At 40.6% G+C, this 22,503-nt stretch overlaps 1 protein-coding gene across 2 annotated transcripts in view; it reads right to left on the bottom strand.

Annotated features, from left to right (window-relative positions):
• Positions 1–22,503, bottom strand: part of PLAA (phospholipase A2 activating protein) — a 749,216-nt gene that overhangs the window by 679,850 nt on the left and 46,863 nt on the right. For both annotated transcript variants that reach the window (XM_044061441.1, XM_044061440.1), the window contains one exon: positions 14,079–14,272. In XM_044061441.1, the coding sequence (XP_043917376.1) occupies positions 14,079–14,272 (194 nt within the window). The remainder of the gene's footprint in view (positions 1–14,078; positions 14,273–22,503) is intronic.

A 22,503-nucleotide genomic window follows, 5' to 3' on the forward strand; every position in this document is an offset into this window, starting at 1 on the left:
TCATACAATACGCAGATGACTCAACCATCATCTGCTCAGCCCAGTCCCTACCCAAACTGCAAAAAGTCACACAGGAAGCCTTTTCCTCTGTTGAAACTTGGTTATCTGCTGCCCAATACTCAACCCAAACTAAACTAAATTACTCATCTTCCAACCCACCAAACATACTCAAAACAAATCTCACTTTAACATCACAGCAAAAGACAACACACCAAACATACTCAAAACAAATCTCACTTTAACATCACAGCAAAAGACAACACCGCTATATACCCAACTGAACACACCAAATTGTTAGGAGTGGAAATAGACAAACTAAAATTTGACATTCACATATCCATGACCATAAAAAAGTCCACAAAAAACTAGGAGCATTATACAGAAATAAGCAACTTCTCACCAAAGCAGCAAAGATTTCAATAGCATATTCCCACCTTATCTCCACCCTACTTTATGCCTCTCCAATATATATCAACCTAAGGCAATGCGATCTAAACAAGCTAGAGACCTACTACAACAAAATAGCCAAATACGCCACAGGGGCATCCTACCATAGTCACCACTGTCTCTCACTTGCTGAACTGGGCTGGCTTGAACTCCCTCACCTCCTTCAATGGCATCAACTCTCATTCGCCCACAAACTAGTAAACCATCCACTAAATGTCCCATCCCTCCAGAATCTACTCCAACCCTATCGCACCACCAGACCACCAAGATCCAGCAACAAAAATCACTTGCAGATCACCAAAGCCAATAACTCTGCTGGTGAAGCACTATTCTCTTGCACCATAGCCAAATTATGGAACTCCCTCCCACCCACAATTACCTCCATACCATCATGCACCCACTTCAAAACTTTACTAAAAGCACACCTAAAAACATGCTGGCTATGCCCTTGCAACTCCCACTCTAATATCACCCACCCCATCCAACCACTACCTTTCTTTCCACTCCACTAACTACCTTGATTATAGCAAGCACAGATGCTCATAAGCCTAGTACTTATTATACAGCAGGAACTTCTTATTGTAACATTTGTTAATGTCTGTTATGTACTTCACAGATAAAGATTCTAGTTGTCTACTGATGTACTATGTTCTTCATCTGTAAATATGTTGTAAGTAATTGCTATGTAAATTGTTAATCGCTATGTAATCCAATGTAACTACTGTCTGTTTATTTTAACTGTGGAGCTTTTCTCCCAGGGCCTCCGCTGAAAATGGACCTATGTCCAGTCGGACACTCCCGGTCAACAAATATACATAAATAAAAATAAATAAATAACGTTGAAGACTTTGGTTCTGAAACTCGAAAACGAAAATTTCAGGAGTCGGCCGACCAGCAATTGCTAACTGCTTCTGCTTTGGGCACCGCACGGCAAGAAAGACTGATGTAATGGCATCGGCGGCTGCATGTTTTATACCCCTGACAATCTGACGTCATGAAAGAAGCGACAGCAACCGACGCAGGACCCAAGACTTTGTTAATCAGGCTGACTGAGGGCAACCTGCCAGCAGATTACCCAAGTGTTATGACTGCAACAGTGAAACACAATGAACATAGTACAGTTGTGTACACTTCCCATAAATGTACATGTTAAGAGTGTATTCACGGTTGCAATGGCGTCAGCTGCATGTTTTATACCACTGACGACCTGACGTCATGGAAGAAGCGACAGCAACCAATGCAGGACCCAAGACTTTGTTAATCAAGCCGACTGAGGGCAACCTGCCAGCAGATTACCCAAATGTAATGACTGCAACAGTGAAACATGAAGAACATAATTTTTCACTGAGGGACTTGGAAATCATTTATGTGGAATAAAAACACATTAGCTGAGACTATTTACCAGAAAATATGGTTTCCCCTGGGAAGTGGCTCACTATAAAGAAATACTGAGACTTTATGTCTCACTACCAAACTCTTGGGAGTTTTGTGACATAAAAGATAAAAATACATTCTATCCTGACTCTTGACATACCAGTTAATAGCCACCTTGTCTGACTGAGTGGAAATGATTCTTTGAAAAAGTACAGTTGTGTACACTTACCATAAATGTAGATGTTCGAGTGTATTCACTGTTGCAGTCATTACATTTGGGTAATCCTGCTGGCAGGTTGCCCTCAGTCGGCCTGAATTGCAAAGTCTTGGGTCCTGCGTCACCTGTCGTCGCCCCTTCCCTGACGTCAGGTCGTCAGGGGTATAAAAGAAGTAGCCAATGCCATTTTCTTTAGTTTTCTTGCCCCAGATATCAGGTGCCCCCTAAAAGGGTAGCCACAGATATCAGGTGCCCCCTAAAAGGGTAGCCACAATTTCTATGTATATATAAAATTACATGCAGCAACATAAACTTTACCTTCATCCAAAAGCAAATACACCACATAGGTTCCATCAGAAGAAAAGGGGGATGGCGGTTGGGTAACCTGGACTGCAATGGTGAATACACTCGAACATCTACATTTATGGTAAGTGTACACAACTGTACTATGGTCTTCGTGTTTCACTGTTGCAGTCATTACATTTGGGTAGATTCCCAAAGCTATGGTTGGGAGGCTGGAGCTAAATAGCATTAGGAGCGGCTAAGAGACCCTGCAGAACTGCAGTGGCAAAGCCTGCCCTGGATTTAGAGTAGAGTGGTAAGTGATAGTGCTTTGTAAAGGTGTGCACTGAACTCCAAGTAGCTGCCTCTAAAATGTCCTTAGTTGGTACTCCCCTGAGAAAGGCTGCTGAAGTGGCTGCAGCTCTGGTGGAATGTGGCCTAATGCCCTTAGGCACTGGCTTGCCATGGTATAAGTAGCAGAAACGAATGCAGTGGCCTATCCACTTTGAAATAGTCTGCTTTGAGATAGCCTTTCCTTGTGATTCTGCAGCATATGTCACTAGTAATTGCTCTGTCTTTCTGAAAACTTTGGTTATGTTCAAGTATAATCTAAGCTGTCTGTGTACGTCCAAAGAATGCAGAATTCTTTCCCCCTTATTCTGTGGATTTGGATAAAAAGTTGGCAGATGAATGGTTTGGTTAAGAGCCACACTGGACATCACTTTAGGCATAAATGTTGGGTTTGTCCTCAGGGAGACCCTGTCCAGATATAAAATGATAAAAGATTCCACAGCCATGAGTGCCTGTAGCTCTGAAACTCGTCTTACAGAAGTTATTGCTAGGAGCAGAGCTGTTTTCCAAGATAAAAACTTTATATCAGCAGTAGCAGCTGGTTCAAAAGGAGGCAGGATGAGTTTTTCCAAGACACAGTTGAGGTCCCATGCAGGCACTGGTGATCTCCTTGGAGGCCTTAAATTTTTGGCTCCTCTGAGGTACTGTTTTAATAAGGGATGAGAAAAGATTGGTGGCTCTGCATTTTAATATGCCGAAATGGTAGAGGCATGAATTTTTATAGATGAGAAAGATAGGCCTTTGTCCAGCATCTCAGTTAAGCATTGTAGAATCTGAGGGATATTTGGCACAGCTGCATCTGTTCCTTGTGCCTGGTTCCAAGCACAGAATCTCTTCCATTTTCCAGCATAAGATTTTCTAGTACTAGGCCTTCTGGCTTCCAAAATGACATCCATCACAGCTTTGCTGAGAAAAGTGTTTTGTATGACTACATTATCTGCCATGCTGCCAAGTTTAAAGTCCTGAGTTGGCTGTGCAGGATATGATTGTTTTGCTGGGACAGTAGATGCTGTACTTTAGGTAAGGTCCAAGCTGGGCATTGAGACAAGCTCCTTAATACTGGGTACCAGTGCTGGCGGGGCCAGTCTGGTACAATCAGTATAATCTTTGGCTTCTGCTGGGACAGTAGATGCTGTACTTTAGGTAAGGTCCAAGCTGGGCATTGAGACAAGCTCCTTAATACTGGGTACCAGTGCTGGCGGGGCCAGTCTGGTACAATCAGTATAATCTTTGGCTTCTCCTGTCTGACCTTTAGGAGTACTTTGGGGAGGAGAGGCAGAGGGGGAAAAGCATATACAGATAGGTTTTTCCAGCTGAAGGATAGGGCGTCCACTTTCCATGCTTGTCTGTGATAAATCCTTGTGCAGAATCTCTTTAGTTAGTAGTTGTGAGGGGAGGCAAATAGATCTATGTCCAGGCATCCCCATTTCCTTGTTATCATGCTGAAGACTTGTGGATCCAGCTGCCACTCGTGGGGATCCATGACGTTTCTGCTTAGCTCTTCTGCCAGAGTATTTTTCCTTCCTGGCAGGAATTGTGCCTGCAGATGTACTTGGTGAGTCAATGCTGTCCCCCACAAGGTCATGGCTAGTCTGCAAAGGGGGTAAGAATGTGTGCCCCCCTGCTTGTTTATATACCACATGACCGTGGTGTTGTCTGTCTATCAGTAGTTGTCCTGGATGAAGTAGGTCCTTGAAGGCTGTCAGGGCATTTTGAACAGCTAACATCTCTTTTTGATTGATATGCAGATGCATTTGGCTTGAGGGCCATGTTCCCTGAATGCATCTTCCTGCCATGTGCGCCCCCAGGCATAATCTGATGCATCCATTGTTAGTGTCTGCCTGGCTGGGGGTAATGTGAATGGCTGTCCCTTGTTTTGGTGACAAGCCTTTGCCCACCATCGAAACTCCTGTTGCAGGCAGGGAATGAGAGTAATTATAGTTTCCAGGCTGTGGCAATGTCGAATCCAAACACTTTTTAGGTACCATTGAAGTTTCCTCATATGCAGTCCTGCATATGTAATGAGTATGATGCAGAATGCCATGAAGCCCAACGCCTGCAGAATTTTTCTTGCAGATAAATGGGCCTTTGTAGCTAACATTCTGAAATAGGTAGTCAGTTGCCTTTGTTTGTTTGGCATGAGATATATTATCTCTTGAGAGGTTACTAGTTTTGACTTCTTTTCATTGACTGTGTACCCTAGGCATGTTAGAAGTTTTTTCACAAACGCCAGATGCTGTAGAAGGATGCCCTTGTTCTCTGCTTGAATGAGACAGTCGTCCAATTAAGGATACATTTGTATTCCTCTTAGTCTGCAGAAAGCAATTACTGGTGCCAGGCACTTTGTAAAGACCCTGGGTGCAGTAGACAAGCCAAAGGGCAGTGCAGAGAATTGGTAATGCATTGAGCCAGCCTTGAATCTGAGGTATCTTCTGCATATTTGTCTGATTGGGACATGCAGGTATGCCTCTTTTAGGTCTAAAGTTACAAGCCAAGCATTCTTGCCCAGCATGGGCAGAAGCTACTGCAAAGTCAACATTTTGAATTTTGGTATTTCCAGGAATGTGTTCAGAATCAATAGGTCCAGTACTGGCCTCCAGGCCTTGTCCTTTCTGGGTACCAAGAACAGTCTTGAGTAAAATCCTTGTCCCCGCTCTTGCTCTGGCACTTGTTGAATGGCCCTCATGTCCATGAGGGATGAAACTTGTTTTTGTGTTTCTGCCCATTGATTTTTTGCAGATCTGGCCAGCCGTTTGCCCTTGGCAGGGTATGGAAATGGAACTTGTAGCCTTGGAACTTGTAGCCTTGTGACAGGATATTTAGAACCCACTTGTCTTGGGTTATAATGCGCCAATTTTGAGGAAAAAGTGCTAATTTTCCCCCTAAGGGTGCAGCCAGGAAATAAGTGCTTGGTGTAGGCAGGGGGAAGTCATTGGGACTGTTTCCTGTAAGGTTGTGATTTGTCTTCTCCACTTTTGGAGGTAGAAGCACCCTATTGCTTTGCCTTGTATGAACCTTGTGCCTGGGATCTGCCACTAGGGCGTCTGGGTCTGCCCCTTTAAGGTCTGTCTGACACAGGAAAGGACCAATTCTTTGTTGGCCATTGTCTACTAAACCTAGGCGGCTGTACTCGTAAGAAATCTTTGACCGTTTGCATAGATTTAGCCTTGTCCTCCATTTTCTTTAACACTTCTTCTGCCTTAACACCAAACAAAGTATCATGTTGTAAAAGTGCATCTAATAATTTAACTTTAACATGATCAGGCAGATTTTGTTCCTTTAACCAAGCATGCCTTCTAATTACAGAGCCTGTAACTGCGGCCCTGCAGGAGGCCTCTAAAGAATCAAAACCACATTGCAAAGTATGCTTTCCAACTTATTCAGCTGCATGCAATATATCCTGCATTTCCTTGTTTTCTGCACATTCAGAGTTTAACAACATTTTCTGTTTAAGCAATGCCATGACACGTTGCTGATATTTGAGCATATGAAACTGACAATTTAAGGCCCTTATAGCCAAGGTAGCAGATGTGTAAACCTTTTTTCCCTATCTATCCAGTACCCTAGATTCCCTGTCAGAAGGGGTAGGGTTTTTTGCAGTGGAAGCCTTAACTCCCTTGGGACCCTGAGAAACAGTTTCTGGATCTGCAACAGGGTTTTTAAAAAGGAATTTATGTGAGTCAGGAACCCTGTAATATCTGTCAAGCTTAACAGGAGCTGGAGGCAAGGAGTCAGAGGTAAGGCTAGACTCCGAAAACACATCATCTACAATGTCCAACACAGGAGGGATGGCTAGTGGCTTGCGCTGAGGTAGTAACAGAAAATCCCTGAGCCTCTTTTTAGATTCTGACTGGCTCTCCCAGTGGAAATGCTCCCTCATGGTATGTAAGGTTTCCCCAAAAGAATAGTCCTCAGAAGGAGAAGCTGAAGGTATGGAATCTTCAACATCAGAATCCTCATTGGGGGGGGGGGAGAATATTCCTGATCAGAAGAGGAATCAGAAGAAATGGAAACCTGATCTGAAGATTTACAGTCAGTCTCTTGCCTAGGCCGCTTATCATGAGGGGGGTGGGAGCCCCTGATCAAGGTAATCAAGTCTTCGGCCATTTTGAGCATCTGTTTATTGGGCGTGGAGGCCTGTCCACGTGACTCTTGAGTTTGTTTGTTTTTTTTGCCTTTGAAGGTGCTTTAGTCTTTGCCTTTGAAGTCAGTTTAATGTATACATGCTTGGGTCTGAATACACCCTCAGAAGCCGGTGCCTGCTCAGCAGCTCCAGACCCATCTGAAGGAATAGCGTCCGAGGCTCCAATACCTTGAGTTTCCAGCAGCATGGCCAACTCCACGTGGGAGTCAGTACCGGCCTGCGACTCTAAAGTAGCGGTCGTCAGGGGCTGCGAAAGCACCTCACTGAGAACTGGCGAACCGGCGACTGGCTTAGGAGAAGCTTCGTCGTCGGGTTTGGGCCTAGGCTGTCTTTCTTTTTCTTTGCGTTTTTTATGTACTCTGGTAGTTGGATGGCTTTCAGATGACATTTCTGGATAATTAAACCTGCGTCCAAAGTAATTTAAAGCAAAATCATACAGACGCTTAATAGCGCGTTGGTTAAATCTAGCACAAAAACGACAACCCAGAAAGTTATGATCAGGGCCAAGGCAAGGAATACAGTAAGAATGAAAGTCCTTATGAGGTATTTGCTTCCCACAAGAAATACAATTATTAACTTTTTCTGACATTGGTTCTGGAGCAAGAAAAAAGTTTCCCCAATGGGGTACTTAGCTTTATAGAAAACTTTGGATCTGAAATTCGAACTTGAAAATCTCAGGAGTCGGCCGACCGGCACTTGCGAACTGCTTCTGCTTCGGGCACCGCACGGCAAGAAAGACTAAAGAAAATAGCGTTGGCTACTTCTTTTATACCCCTGACGACCTGACGTTTGGGAAGGGGCGACGACAGCCGACGCAGGACCCAAGACTTTGGAATTCAGGCCGACTGAGGGCAACCTGCCAGCAGGATTACTCAAATGTAATGACTGCAACAGTGAAACACGAAGAACATCTCCTGAGATGACAAACTGTCCCAAACAATCTTCTGGTCACAGTGTCCTCTCTACACTCACCACAGACCAAATGCATCCATGACGACTGCAGCCTGAGAAGTCTGGAGCTGAACTCAGCTCCCTGACTGCAGGCTGGGAGGTCTAACCACCAATGCAAGTGACTTCAATAGGCTTTGAAATTTCAAACTGGACAGGGTAGACAATCAAGAAGCTCTGACCATGGGACAAGAAACGTCTCCACTGACAAACCTTCATATGAAATCTGAGTATCAAAAACTGGAAGCCGCCTTAAGGTTTATGACATTCAGGCAACTAGCTACAGAAGTAGGTTACACAGACACAACAGAAACAACTACCTGCTGAAACATTAACATCCTGTCATACAGCAGGAAAGATCAACATACTGTGGTGTCCACGATGCAGTCTATATAGTAAGAGACTGAACTGAAAGTAAATGGAATGTTATGACATTCACCATTATAAAACCAAACTAAAATAACTACAGCTCAAATAAATAGCTCTGTATACTCCTTGAATAACAAACGACTCAAAATAATGAGTGAAAATAACTCCAAACACTTTAATGGAAAAAAATAAAACTTGAGATTAAAATCAATGACCGTTAGCGAGTTCATTTAACACAATATTAAATTTCATCAGACCATCATGACTTACTATGACAGGCTTGATCTGAAAATGAAACTAGTTGACTCTTGCGCTATCTTACTCTGAAGGTAAGTGTCTTGGTGGACCAAGCAGCTCTTCTAGTTCCTTCTGAAAAATAAGTAAGGAATGACTACATTAACACCCTTCCAAAAGGCTTTTTTTAAATAAATACATTTAGGCCAATGAGCTGTAGGGGACTAAGAGCCTATGTTTTTTCTGACAAAGGTTTTTTCTGACACCAAAAACAATCTAAAATCATAAGCCTGTCTTGTCTGGGAGGCACCTCTTGGATGGCTGTTTAATCAGTTTTTAGAATTCTTTCTCTGCATTTTTCTTTCTTTTTTTTCAATGGAGTGGGACATCTGGAGAAAAACAATGGAATCAAAGGAGAAGAAAGAAACTGTATAGTATAAACTATGTAGAACATTTTGCTTATTCAAGTGTCCTTAGAAATCCTTTTCAAAAAATTCAGGTGAATGGAGAACTGGCCCATCTCTATGGCAGAGCAGCCAGGAAAAGCCTAGGAGATGCTGCTTCCCATGAGGAGCTGACCCACAGCCAGCTGATGACCAGTGAAAGCCATGAACTCTGGGGTCCATGATCTTATTGGAAACCTAATATCAAAAAACAGTCTTTTCCCAGCAGCCTCCTGTTGCTGTTGTTTTTGTCAAGTGTCATACTGATATCACATACAAACGTACTCTGTGGGCAGTGGAATTTCATACTCACAGTTTTAAGGATTCTGACTTAATGTTCCGGGTTATCTATTCTTTCCCAAAACTGGACTGAGAAAAAGGACTAAGAAAAAAAATCAACTGGATTTCCTCTGCAAAACCCAAAAAGTCAAACCCAGGAGTGTCAGTGTACGACATTCCCAGGCTTTGCTGCCACACTGTAAATAACCTGAATCATAACATTGTTCATATTAGCAATTAAGGCTCACATACATGGCACATGCAGAATGTTATAAATCAAAGTGGAAAAGGATTATAATAAAACAGTGAGAAAGTTCAATAAATTAAGTGGGGAGAGAGAGGGAGAAACAAAGGATTCTGGATGCAGTTACTTACGAAAAGCAACCGAATAAAATAACTACATTCATAAACTAGCAAAAAGCATTACAAAAACCTAAGCCATGATGGAACAGAGAAAGGAAATGTTGCCAATTAATGGAGGATTACAAGCAGAAATATAGAAAAACAGCTATGAGAGGACTGGTATTTACTGGAAAAAATGGCAAATGAACCAAGGTATGGGGAATAAGTATGTAGAAAGGGAAGAACGGGAAAAGTAATATAGTGGGATGAGGCCAGACAGAAATTTGACTTGTAGGTTCAGGAAAGTTCTTTGTAATGGTAAAAAGAATTAATACATCAAACCAAAGTTTTATATTTATGTTAAACCTTCTGAACACATTAAAAAGATGATTGATCACATTTAAATTTAGTAGGTTTTGTTATACTGCATATTTATGCCTAGTACATACCATAGTTTATTAACTGTCTGTTATGGAGAAGTTTTTAGATAAGTTATTTTCATTTATTAGTGGCGTGGGTTTCCTCTGGGTGCCCCGGTTTCCTCCCAAAGACATGCTGCAGGCGGATTGGACACTCTAAATTGGCCTTAGGCATGAGTGCGTGCATGTGTGTGCCTTTTGTGGAAGGTTGGGCACCGGGCTGGCAACTCGACACCGTAAAACTCCACTGCCAATCATGTACGAATGGGTGATCCGCTGTGGCGACCCCTAACCGGGAAAATCCGAAAGAAGGAGAGTTAGAGACTGCCTTCATTACCAGGGATTGATATTACAGTACAGGCAAAGAGAAAGGGACTGTGGAGTGCTAAGTGAAAGATCTTCTGTGGTAGAGTTTTCAGTAGAGTTCAGAAAAGAAGCTACAGTTAAAAAAACGGATAATTAGTAGGGCATATAAAATACCGCATACTAACTAAAGAACAAGGCAAGAAAAGATTACAAATTACTTTTCCAGTCTCTCTTCCCAAAGGGACACTGGGAGGTCATCTGTATGGCTCCCATACCAACTATGCAACAAAGTCCAGAAGGTATTGGATTTTTGTTTGAATTGTTCACACAGGTATTTTAATACCCCAAGCAGACTTCAGAGAATTTTTTCCTTGGGTAGACAGCAATTGCTCTAGGCATGATGGGAAAGACAGAGGAAACTGGGAACATCTTTTTTTAGGACCGTAATGAGTTGGCAGATTTTAGAAATTGCCTACAGAACAGTCTGTCAGAAATGCTGGGGAAGTAAATGGTTGTAACTAAGGACAGGATTCCTTTGAGCTGGGACACAAGATCCAAATTGCCTATAAAGCCTTAGTAACTTTAATTCTACAAAGCACCAAAAAAGCAATTACTAGAAAATGGTAATGAAAATCAAAACCAACAGTAAATTAAAGTACGGAACACTTTAAGGGAAATAAAGCCACTCGAAATAGGATCTTTAGAAATGGGAAGGAAAAAACTGCACAGAAATAAATGGAATTTAAGGGAAATACATGGAGGATAATGCTCAGGAGAACAAATAAGGTTCAAGGGAAAAGAGGAATTTAGTAATGCATGTAATGTTGGGGTGAATGGCAATTGTTAAAAAGAAAAAAAAAACATACATGGAATATATACTGCATGTAAATTAAATATTAATATAGTTTGTGTTCTACTAATGTAGGCATGCTACTGTCTTAAATGATAATTTAATAAAAGTGTTTAAAAATTTACATTACAAGAACTAGTGGCCAAGGCCCTAATTTTATCTTTCAAGAGATCAGTGCCTCCTCTACCTGCATTTAATCCACAAAGACTTGCTGAAAATGCACCATCAGTGTCATGTAATTCAAAGTCTGCAAGTTGAATTCTGAGGTGCAAGAATCCTATGAATGGCTCCTGCAGATACAAAGGGATAATGACTGGGGGTCTCCCCAAAAGAAAATTCTCTTAGGAACTAGGAGATCCAATCATCTTTCACTGGCACAAGTGCTACTGTGTCTGGGTTCTCCCATTCTATATTGGGAGAGTCTTAATATGTCCACTAAAGAATACACCACCTTGGAGGTTTGGGGGTGAAGTGTGCACTCACAGAAGAGGATGATATTCAGAAAACCGACCCCTCCTCTTTTGCATCTTCTGCAGGTATAAACTAAACTAAACTTAGGGTCTTCTGGTGGAGGAGTGAGGTTGCTCTCTTGATAAGTTCCAGTGAGGTATGGACTAGATAAGACTTGAGGATTCATTCAGTCCAAAGTGTACACACTGGTCAGTCTTTGGAGTAACAAGTCTTCTTAACAAATCAACAAGTGAAGACTTAGCAGTTTTAGGTTTTGTGGCATGGGGAGACCAATGACCATAAAAGCGACTGAAATTCACTGGGCAAATCCCTCACAGGATGAAAAGCACTATATGAAACCACCTGAAATGGCTTGAAACTGTTTCACAGTTGCAGACACTGGCATGACTGGCATCAGAACTATTGGCAACAGAGCTATTCGTGTACTGACAGAGCAACGAGGAGGAGTGCTTGATAACAGGATCTCCAATGCCAGGAATGTAGGCATTGGAAGGAGAAAAAAAAAACATTGGCAAAGATAATATAACTGTAGGCACTGGCAATGCCAGAGATATGGTATCATAATAAAGCCTGATCACATAAAATCAAGCTGACAGTGGGACAAGCAAAAACAATGCCTGAATTACAAGAGAGAGGTGGAGAGCCACTGATGACAAAGTCATTGAAGACTACCTGGCAGACAGGTGTGTATGGTTTCTATCAACTTACAACAATCACCTCAGGAATACATGGCAGAAAAGTAGAAAGTGCTAGTCATGTCAGGCCTTAACTGAAAAGAAAGGACCAGAATGGCTGCTACATCTGAAGGAGACTGAACTACAAGTTGTTGGAATCTTCATCACAGAAAATGATTGAATGAGTACTCAACAATCATTTTTGGATAATACTGTCCCACAGAAACTGAACCACACACGCTTCCCACTAAAATCAGAGGAAGACTAGAGAATGAGAAACATCTCTTGATAAAGAAGTTTTGGACTTCTTTTTGGTAACAAAACAAGATTCAGAACTCTGTGCTGCTAAATTAGCAGTGGAAGATCCTGAAAGGTCTCCTTGAAGAGCACGCACCTTGACTGAAACAAGAAACCACCTTTTGCTACATACTCCATATATTCTAGTTAAATCCCAAACAAATTGGGCAGCAAAGAGCTTTTCTCCAAGAGAGTAAAACAATAAGTGTACTCACAGGTGGGCAGAACTGCCCAGATTTTAGCACACTTTCTAACTAGGGGGTGAAAACACCAAGTTAAGACATACCTAGATCCAATAGCACATCCGTGCTGCTAAATTAGCAGTGGAAGATCCTGAAAGGTCTCCTTGAAGAGCACGCACCTTGACTGAAACAAGAAACCACCTTTTGATACATACTCCATATATTCTAGTTAAATCCCAAACAAATGGGGCAGCAAAGAGCTTTTCTCCAAGAGAGTAAAACAATAAGTGTACTCACAGGTGGGCAGAACTGCCCAGATTTTAGCACACTTTCTAACTAGGGGGTGAAAACACCAAGTTAAGACATACCTAGGTCCAATAGCACATGAAGTGTTTAACTTTTGAAAATAAAATTAAAGTTCCTTGAGACAGCACACTGTTTACACATATATACAACTGTTTTCAGAAAAAGAGTAACCAAAGACCTTTTTCTACTGACTGTTCAACATAACAGCAAAAAACTAGTGAGTGACTGAAAGGCAAATGATGAATAACTGTTTCAAGCAACCTGGGAAATGTTATCTGTTGAGGGAGACAGATACCTGCTGTCAGTCCTAAAGGTTATTGAAGATGGACCTCCTTACATCAGTCCCTACATCACCTTCACTGTGTAACTCTAGCTCAATATCTATGGCTCTGGAGGCTGGTCTCTTCTAGACCCAGTCTGCTAGGTCTGATGGGGTCCTCCCTCTGGCGGAATGTATTTGTCTGTACTATCTTCCTCTTTCCTTCTACGGATGAATGATGCACTCATCCATAACTTTAACTTTAACAATCAGGTTCAAATTTCTTTCAATCAAGGTCTTTGACCAAAAACCAAGGACATTAACTGTCGTAACAGCTATTCGAAGTTGCCAAATGGTTTGCCCATCATTCAACTGCATCCGAAACAAATCTTCAATAAACTTCTGCACAATCCATGATCTTCCAATTAAGTATGCAAATCCCCAAGAAGGGACAGGCATTACTCAAGAACAGACTACCACAGTGTGTGATAAAGCCTACTGCCAAATGAAGATGGCTTTTTTGTCCCAAAGAGATATTTGCCATTAATGCCCACTTGTGTGTAGTGAGGATGAAATTCCAATAATCAAATCTCATTTATATATTTGATTTTTATTTATTTTGAAAATATTTAAACAACTTGATTGCAATTGTTTTCTAACTGAGGTGTTCCACATTGTCTCACACTACACAACTTTTCTCCCCATCACTGCAGAAACCAGGCCTTTGAATAGCTTCAAGTGGTCCTTTCCAGTTAATAAAAGAAAAAAGTAAATAAACTAAAATAAAAATGAGGAGAAAAGCATCAGTCCCAGGAAAGATACAGAAATATTAGTTTCAGAATTGGATAACAAAAAAAAGTTAAACCTAGGTGACATGAACCTACCTGTATGTTTGTGACCCTTGAGCACATACAATGGACTTGGACTGTCAGGCTGAAAGATGCAGATGACATTATCATTTCCTCCTGTTGCTATTAGCCCACTAGGGTGCACATCACTTGGCGGGATGATGCAAACGCAAGACACAAATTTGGAGTGTCCAGTCATAGATTGCTTCTGTGTAAATCCTCTGTTATGGCTACAAAAAAACAAGGTAGATGTTCAGATATCAAGAAAAAAACAACATCCAATCAAATGGGCCGTAACAACACAGGTGAAATCTAAACACAAATCAAGAGAAAACAAAAGCATGGCAGGGCACTGAAAAGACAATTCAGCAAAAAGTTATCTTGGTAAACACCAACTGATGACATTACAAATAAGGAAGAACAGCTGGAATTCATATTTTGTATTTTTTGGTACAGTAAAGCTTAAACCTCCCGTGTGTTGCTGCATGGCAACAGTAGTCTGGTAGTATCAACATTTTATAAAAACTTATCCCACTGATTTGGGTGTGCAAAGGAACAATGTACAAGTTCAGGTATCAAGAAAGTACATAATTTTACACAAGAGTTTTGAGAACATAACCATTAAAAATCAAAGAAGTGAAATCCAAATAGAATCAAAAGAAAACAAAAGGGACTATACCATGACAGAATAAACAATTCAGCAAGAAATCACACTGCAAGTGCCAACATAAGCCATTTATGAAATTAACAGCTGTTGGGATTCATACTCATTTTCTGAGCATGGGCTGCTTATATCTTACTGTACTATACCAGTGGGCTAGAAGTACCAACAGTTCAGAACAAAAATTCCAGTGACTATTGGGCAACACAGTAAGTTGCAACAGACTTTCACTTTACAGCGCAAGAAACAGTACAGCGAAGTAGAATGCTAATGAGCTGATGAGCATTCCACCATACAAAGTCTACCGCCAGATTCTCTTTCTGCTTCTAACTATATTATGGAGTACAATGTAGCCACAGATGCATCTCAATCCCTTACCTGTAAAGGAAAGAGCAGGTTGTCCACTGCAAGAAAAAGTGCTTACAGGGAGAATATAAACTAATTCAGAGACAGAAGTATAACAGACTATCCCTCCTACTCCGAAATACATTGATCTCAAACCTGGTACACTTAACACTCAGAGGAATGTTTGCAGCTTACACTTATGATTCTGACTTAATACATACATACATAAAAAGTAAAGAAATTTTAAACTGCAACAAAAATAAAAAAGGCTAACATTTATGTATAGTTTTATCTTTCTATTCAGCTGCGACATAACTATGTATGCTACTTAGAAAACAATTTGAAAAATATTTTCCATTAACATAAAAGTATAACAAGTTACTTGACTTTTGCAAAAAAAACACAGTTAAGACTGAAGCCTTTATCAAGTACTTACTAATAACAAGGTACAATATCCATATACTGTAACATACAAGACGTTTTTATGGAACATTATCGAGCAGTCAATTAATATAGCCAGTAATTTTTGGAAATCTAGAGAGATAATTCCAATAATCTCTCATTTCATGTAAGAATGTGAAAGATCTTTTCTCAACAGTTCAACGGCTGGCATTACTATTACAGAGGATTATGATCGGGTCTCTGATTGTAACTTTTCTGTAGTGCATGGAGCGCAGTCATTATGCTCGGACATCTGGAAAAAGACAAAATCAGTTAAGTGCTTCTATAGCAAGAGACCCACTCAATGTTAAACATCCCCTACCTCATTTGTTAAGATCGGGTATTGTGTTAGGCAGTTAAATCTGACTGTACTGCCCAGCAAACGACAGGAGCAGAATAAAAAATAAATTTGTTTCTGCCGGCTGTTTGTGTTGGTAATGTGTCCCAGACTTTTTCTAACATAACAGATTCTCTTATGCTCTGTAAGTGCTTTAAGGCATTGAAAGGCAGCAAAACATTTAGTGCTTTTTTCCCTGTAACTAGTAGTGTAAGAGCAGATTAAGCTTCAGGCACCACAAAGAATTATGAGCAGTCTCTGGGTGAATTTGTTGGCATCTGTGTTTCATACACACAATAAGCTGTTTTTAATCACAGATCAAGTCATAATCCTCTAAATTATCTGTTCGAGACAGGGGTGCAAGAAATTCACTTTGAGAGCAAAGCTTCAGAGGTGAACCTTGGAATCCATGTCAAAACCACATAATAGAAGGTTAGGATGGGAGACATTATCATAATTCTTTGTAGGGCTTGGAGCTTTATCTTCTCCATATACTACTAGTTACAGTAAAAAAAAAAAGTGAAGTGTTTTTCTGGCTTTCAAAGCCAGTAAAGCATTTTGTGAGTGCTGTCTAACAGACAGCACACTAATCTTTGGTTATGGAAATAATCTGAAACAGATTACAGGCACAGACAGCAAGGAGAAACACAAAATACTTCAATTTCTGGCTCTGCTGTTTGATGGCCAGCAGTGTCAGTTCTTAGTGCCTAGTGCAAGACCTAATCTTAAAAGCGCTTAGGTGGTGTTTAGCAAATGTTAAGAGCGGGCCTCATGCTAGAGAAGCTCTCAACTAGTCTTTTTCTACAATACTGGAAAGTAATCATGGCGCTCCATGCATTAAATGTTTATTATTACAATGAGACAAAAATTTGCATGATTTGACATAAATGTATGCCATATTTTTAAAACCCACCTTAGGCAGCATTTTTAAATCTAGTAGTCATTTGTTATAAAGTTTAATAAAAATGAAAATTACTATGACAATATCAGTATTCAGTATACGGATACATTTTGGAGGAACATTTAGAATGTTGAACTTTCACCTGACAACACCATGCATACCTACCCTTTTATTTTTATTTTTGTGTCTTCCACGGTAAAGTTGCATACAAGCAGTTACAAAAAATGTGCAAACCATACACATTATCCATACTATACATAGTGCAATTACCATTCACATCATCTCTTTTACAAATATTGCAGTTAACAGGAACGCTGGGAGGGAAAAGAAGAATGTTTTACAAGGGTCATATATGCACAATAAATTGTCATAAACTTTAAATACATCTTCTTTAGATCAGTGTAACTGAACATTTTCTTTTCAGATTTTATAAGCTCTTGATCTAAAGGCAAACAAAAACACTGAGTAATAGTTATCTATATTTCAATAATGACCTGTAAGAAATGGAAATGCTTTCTTTTTAGAAAAAAAAGTGCAGCTCACAGGTTTTGTAAACAAAACATGACCTTATTTTCATTTATACTACTAATATCAGTGACGCCTTAATGCGTGGGCACACTGGGCAGTAGGGGCCCCATGCTAATCTGTGTACGTTGCGACCTGCTGTCAAACAAATACTACACTATACTAAATTATAAATATCTGAAGAATTATGAAAATTATGACAATTATAAGTATTAGAAACTGTTGTACAGTATAGCGCTGATCATCCGAAAAGTCAATTATCCAAATGCAGCCTTCCTAAACTTTTTGTCAATTACCTGGACACGGTGGCAGCCTTCCTAAAAAGGAAGGTCTGTACATGCATCACCTGTTCTTCCTACAGCATGGAATTTAACAATCTGTTCATTGCTGCCTTGCTGCTTCCACAGTTCCACTTCAACAAGTAAGTGTCGTCTGGAGTGTGTGTGCGCACGCATGTCAAATGCCCCAGTTAAGGATAACTGGTGGTTAGTGTTACTTTGCTCGGGCTCAAACCCGGTACCTTAGGTACAACTGCCAGTACTTATCCGTTATCGAGACAACACTTTCAATGCGATTGTTAAGCTGTAATCCAGTTCCTTAACATGTCTGCTAACCACATATGTGTAAAAACTATTTGTTTTCATAATATATAAAAAAAATAAATAAATAATAATTTTACACACTTCTGTTTAACACACTCCTTAAGCTACTACATTACAACTGAATGATCACGTTGAAAGTGTTGCCCCGATAACTGGCCCCGTCTTTATATGAAAGAATCCAGTGTCATGACTATTTACTGTTAATGAAATCCATTTATAAAATCAGCCCAAAGTTTTTTTTTTACTTAGCAAACATTACTGTTCCACATGTTGTGTGCTCCACTTTCTAAGAGGCAGTGTTTACTTTCGGGGACCATTTGGTTGTGCCAGAAATGCGACAGGGAAGAAATGTGAGGTAAGATCCCAAACATAATGAATGGAAAGCAAGCAGGCATGAACCAACCTACTTCTTCTGTAAAGTGACAGAACACGTTTCCGATAAAAAGGCATGGCAGGAAGACTGGCAAACCTCGAAAGCAGTGGTGTTGTATGAATAGGCCTTTTCAGAAGGACAGTTGGCACACTTGCATATTTAATTATAGCATTTGTTAACTTCCAGTAGTCAACTCTGTAGTGATGGGGCTGCGGCTGTATTCCTGTTAAAATGTATGTATGTGTGTTTGTTTGTGAATGCGATGATGATCCATCGTGTGTAATCCTTTTCATGTTGTTGTGTCTTTTGGCTTTTCCCGGTTAGGGGTCGGGTAATCCTTTTCATGTAAATGAAGTAAAAGCGTACTGAAAAAGTATTCACTGCCCTCCTCCGATCCCACATGTAGTCAAGCTGGGCCAGTCAGCCCAGAATGAGCACAGCATAATGTTAGGAGCAGGTTGCCCCTTGACAGTCCCAGAATTTCTGGGGGAAGTGGTGATTTCCAAATTCTTGGCTGCTGCGTGAGTGGAACTATGCAGTATAAACTACTATAAAAATCCATGCAGCAAATCATTTCCTTTCTACCCTCTCGCCTCTAAGGTGAAGATAATTGATTATTATTTTCGGTACTTCTCCGGGCACGCTTTGCGGCAACAGTTCTGTTTCGCGAAGACTGTTGCCCCGTTAACAGAAAAGTACCCAACAGCCTGAATTCTCTACCCCTACCACCACTTGTGTTTCAAGGAGTTGAGTGCATAACTCTCAACTGTCCAGATTTTCACAGAATGTTTGGAATTTCTGGCTCATACTTTTGGTCTACTCTTATTAAAATGTGTGGTTTCCCAGCATGTTTTTTAATTAAACAATGATTTTGCTGGAAGTATCACTAAACATATGTTTAATTTTATTGGCCATTTTAATTTTTAATGCTGTGAGTGGTTGTGAAGGTAAGTTTCCAGTGCACTGCTTTGCCCAGGGGTCAACAATGCTTTTAAGATGGCCCTGAGTAGTGTACTTTAATGGCTGCCTTGTGTTATTGTTACAAAGTACACCCAGCCCCTCATCTTATCCCTACACTAACTACTGGACTTGGGCTGGTACAGATTCGTAAGGGCAGCTGGGGGGGGGGGGGGATGGGCTTGTCAACATTGCTTTAACTGGGGGATTTTTTCTTTATGACCTACCCTTAGAGTCCCATCCCAACCCCCTGCACTAGTCTACTTACGTCCAAGGAATACTATCCTCTATGACCCACAACACCCTCAGGGGAGCACCTTAGAGGAGCTCCCTCCCCACTGCCACAGGCACGTCCATCTTTCCCTTCCAGCACCTCAAATGCCTCAGCCTCTAATCAAACTTGGGTCATAGTTAGGACTTTATCCCTTTACACTACGACTTTGAGTTTAACAAGCTTAGCTCTCAAGGTCTTCCATTTAATATCTAGCAAAAGAAGATGGCCATTTGGCAACACCATGAGGGGCTCACACTTCTAACAGGAAACCCACAAAAGTCATGCTCCCCTCTACTGTTTTTTAAACAAATGCAGCCTAGGGGACCTAATGTGCATCTCTTTGCCCATCCAAGCACAATCTGGAAGCTTTACTTCCGCTAGATCTGTAAAGGAGAAATCTGCATTTATGTCATTCATGCATTCATTCAATGTTTATCTAACAAAAAAGGTACTGGTACAAGACAGTTATAAAAAAACAAATAAATAAATCATGAACTGCCCTATTACAAACTAAGACCTGTGATAACCAAACAATTTGGCACAGTGCACAAACACTATTTTATAAACACAAGCAAAACCAGAGGTCTGGGACAGGGAAAGGAAGGATTAACCTTAGATTTTATTTATTTTATTTTATTTTACATTTTTATCCGGGGATAATCTACATGGTCACATGTCCATTTTCAGCGGAGGCCCGGGGAGAAAAGCTCCACATGTACAAATTATTACATAAACATAAGATGCATGTCAGATGCAGCAAACCTAGAGGGGACATGCAGGCAGATGCTACTGCCCTAGACAAAAGCATTTTAGGACAGCTCAGAACTAGGATGTGGGAAATGTCTACATCAGACACAAGCTCCTTTTAACACTGCAACCTCGGATCCGAATGCGAGATACAGTTACCTTAACATCAGCATGATATAATCTAACAGTTTCAAGATGTGGTACAGAAAAACCCCCAACCCACACACAGACACACACAGACACACACAGACACACACAGACACACACAGACACACACACACACACACACACACACACACACACACACACACAAAGTAGCACATGCTGCGTTGGGGGCGGAATCTACCCCAGGTGTGAACATTTTTTTTTTTAATTTTTATTATGAACATTTTATGTAAAGTAAAACAGAAGTGCCTATGGATCAAAGGAGTGAAGTTAACATTTGATGCAAACACTAATTATGTATTACATCATGCAGAAAGTAGACAGGTCTAATCTAGACATGAGCACATAGGTACACTATGGTAAAATACACATGCTGATCACAGATGCATGCAGTAGAGTAAACAAAACGCAAGAACTTTATATCTTCACAGCTTGGGAGCAGCAAGTGAGTGGACCATCACAGACAAGAACAATTTTATTATTTAGCAGTTCAAAAGCAGGAAGGTGGTAGCGGAATGTCCAAAACCAAAGCACTCTCCAAATAAAAGCCCTGACAAAGGGGCATGAAAATCAGTCATGTAACAACTCTGGGTGGGTGGGTCCTTTCCTGGTCACCAAGAGGAATATAATTGCAGGACTGCACTCAGTTCACCATCTAAAACTTTTCCAGGCTACTATCCCCTTCCTTTTAACCTACAATGCTGAATCAAATCACCGTTTCTCCAGCTCTTGTGTGTGCTGCTTGAAAGCAGAGCAAACAAGCTATCGATCAAAGATACTCCAGACTTCTGCCGTAAGGTAGGGGGGAAGAAAGGTGGATAGGCTGACAAAGATAGATCTGCTCATTGAGAGTTATTAAGATAAGCACAGAACTTCTGCATCTGGGATGAGGAAGGAGGGAGTCTCAAGCATATCCTCCTGGGTGGTCAACTGACCATGACGGAACATACCTCTGATCACTGCGGCTCCAATGGAAACTCAATATCTGCAGATCACATTCAGCTTACAGTGTCTACTGAAAGTGCTTGGTGAAGCCCATGTGGTAGCTGTGCAACATTACATAGGGATACAGTCTGAAAGAGAACCAGTGCTTTAGCTGAATGTGTGTATTTTGCTTTATTTAAAGTTTAAATGGTAAGTGGACTGGGCCAGAGACCCTTTTCAGTGACAAAAATCAGCCAAGGTGGCAAAAAACAAGACACAAACAGCAAAGATAAATTAACAATCAGCTAATAGCTGCACTGAAATTACAAATGAAATAAGGTAAGGCAAGGGAAAAAAACAGATACATTACTAAGATTAAAACAAGTAAGTGTAAATGACCTATATTATGCATAGTTCAAACCAAACTGTATAACAGTATAAGCAAATAATTGTTATCCCTTTACAAAGGTAAATATTAAGCCCACAAGCGTATTTCACAATATAGTACATAAAATTATAAACTTTTCGTTCCATTGTAATACTTCTTTCTGCACTGCACACTTACCATATATGCAAAAGCTTTAAGTATAGTGGTAAGGTGAAAGTATTCTATGGTCATCTATGTTAAGGAAAGTGTGAGGATTCATTGGTCAATTGTCAAGGAAAGGAATATACATAGATGGAATAGAAGAAGAGAGGTACTCCGAAAAGGAGATGGGTTTTGCAGATAGTAGAGGCCATGATGAGTATTAGCCAGATTCTGAGGCAACTACTTCAAGCAAATGAGAATGGAAGGACTTCTTAATAAGAGATGCTGTTTCAGCTAGCTTGATGCGTTCAGGTAAAGAATTCCAGCAGGCAAGAGCAAGTCAGAGAAGGCTCACTCAATGGTAGCTGTAGTGAAGAAGTGAAGAAGTAGGCAATTACAACTTTGAAATAAAGTAGGTGCAGCTTTTTAGATAAAATTTACTCAGTAGGATAGGTCAGCATTTTAGGTAAAGAAGTTTAGGGAGAAAAGTAGCCCTCTCAATAACAGGTAATAAAGGAAAGTGGTTGTTAAGAGTAAGACAATGAATGGTGCTTGACTTGCTGAAAAGGTGAATAAATCATGAGAATATGACTTTCAGGTCTTTGTACCAGAGTGGTATTGAGTGATGAGCATAGGGCAAAGATAAGCAATCCATATTTAGACCTAAGGAGATAAATATT

Source organism: Protopterus annectens, chromosome 2.part0, assembly GCF_019279795.1.
Source record: "Protopterus annectens isolate FY-2018-M chromosome 2.part0, PAN1.0, whole genome shotgun sequence".
Lineage (NCBI taxonomy): Eukaryota > Metazoa > Chordata > Ceratodontiformes > Protopteridae > Protopterus > Protopterus annectens.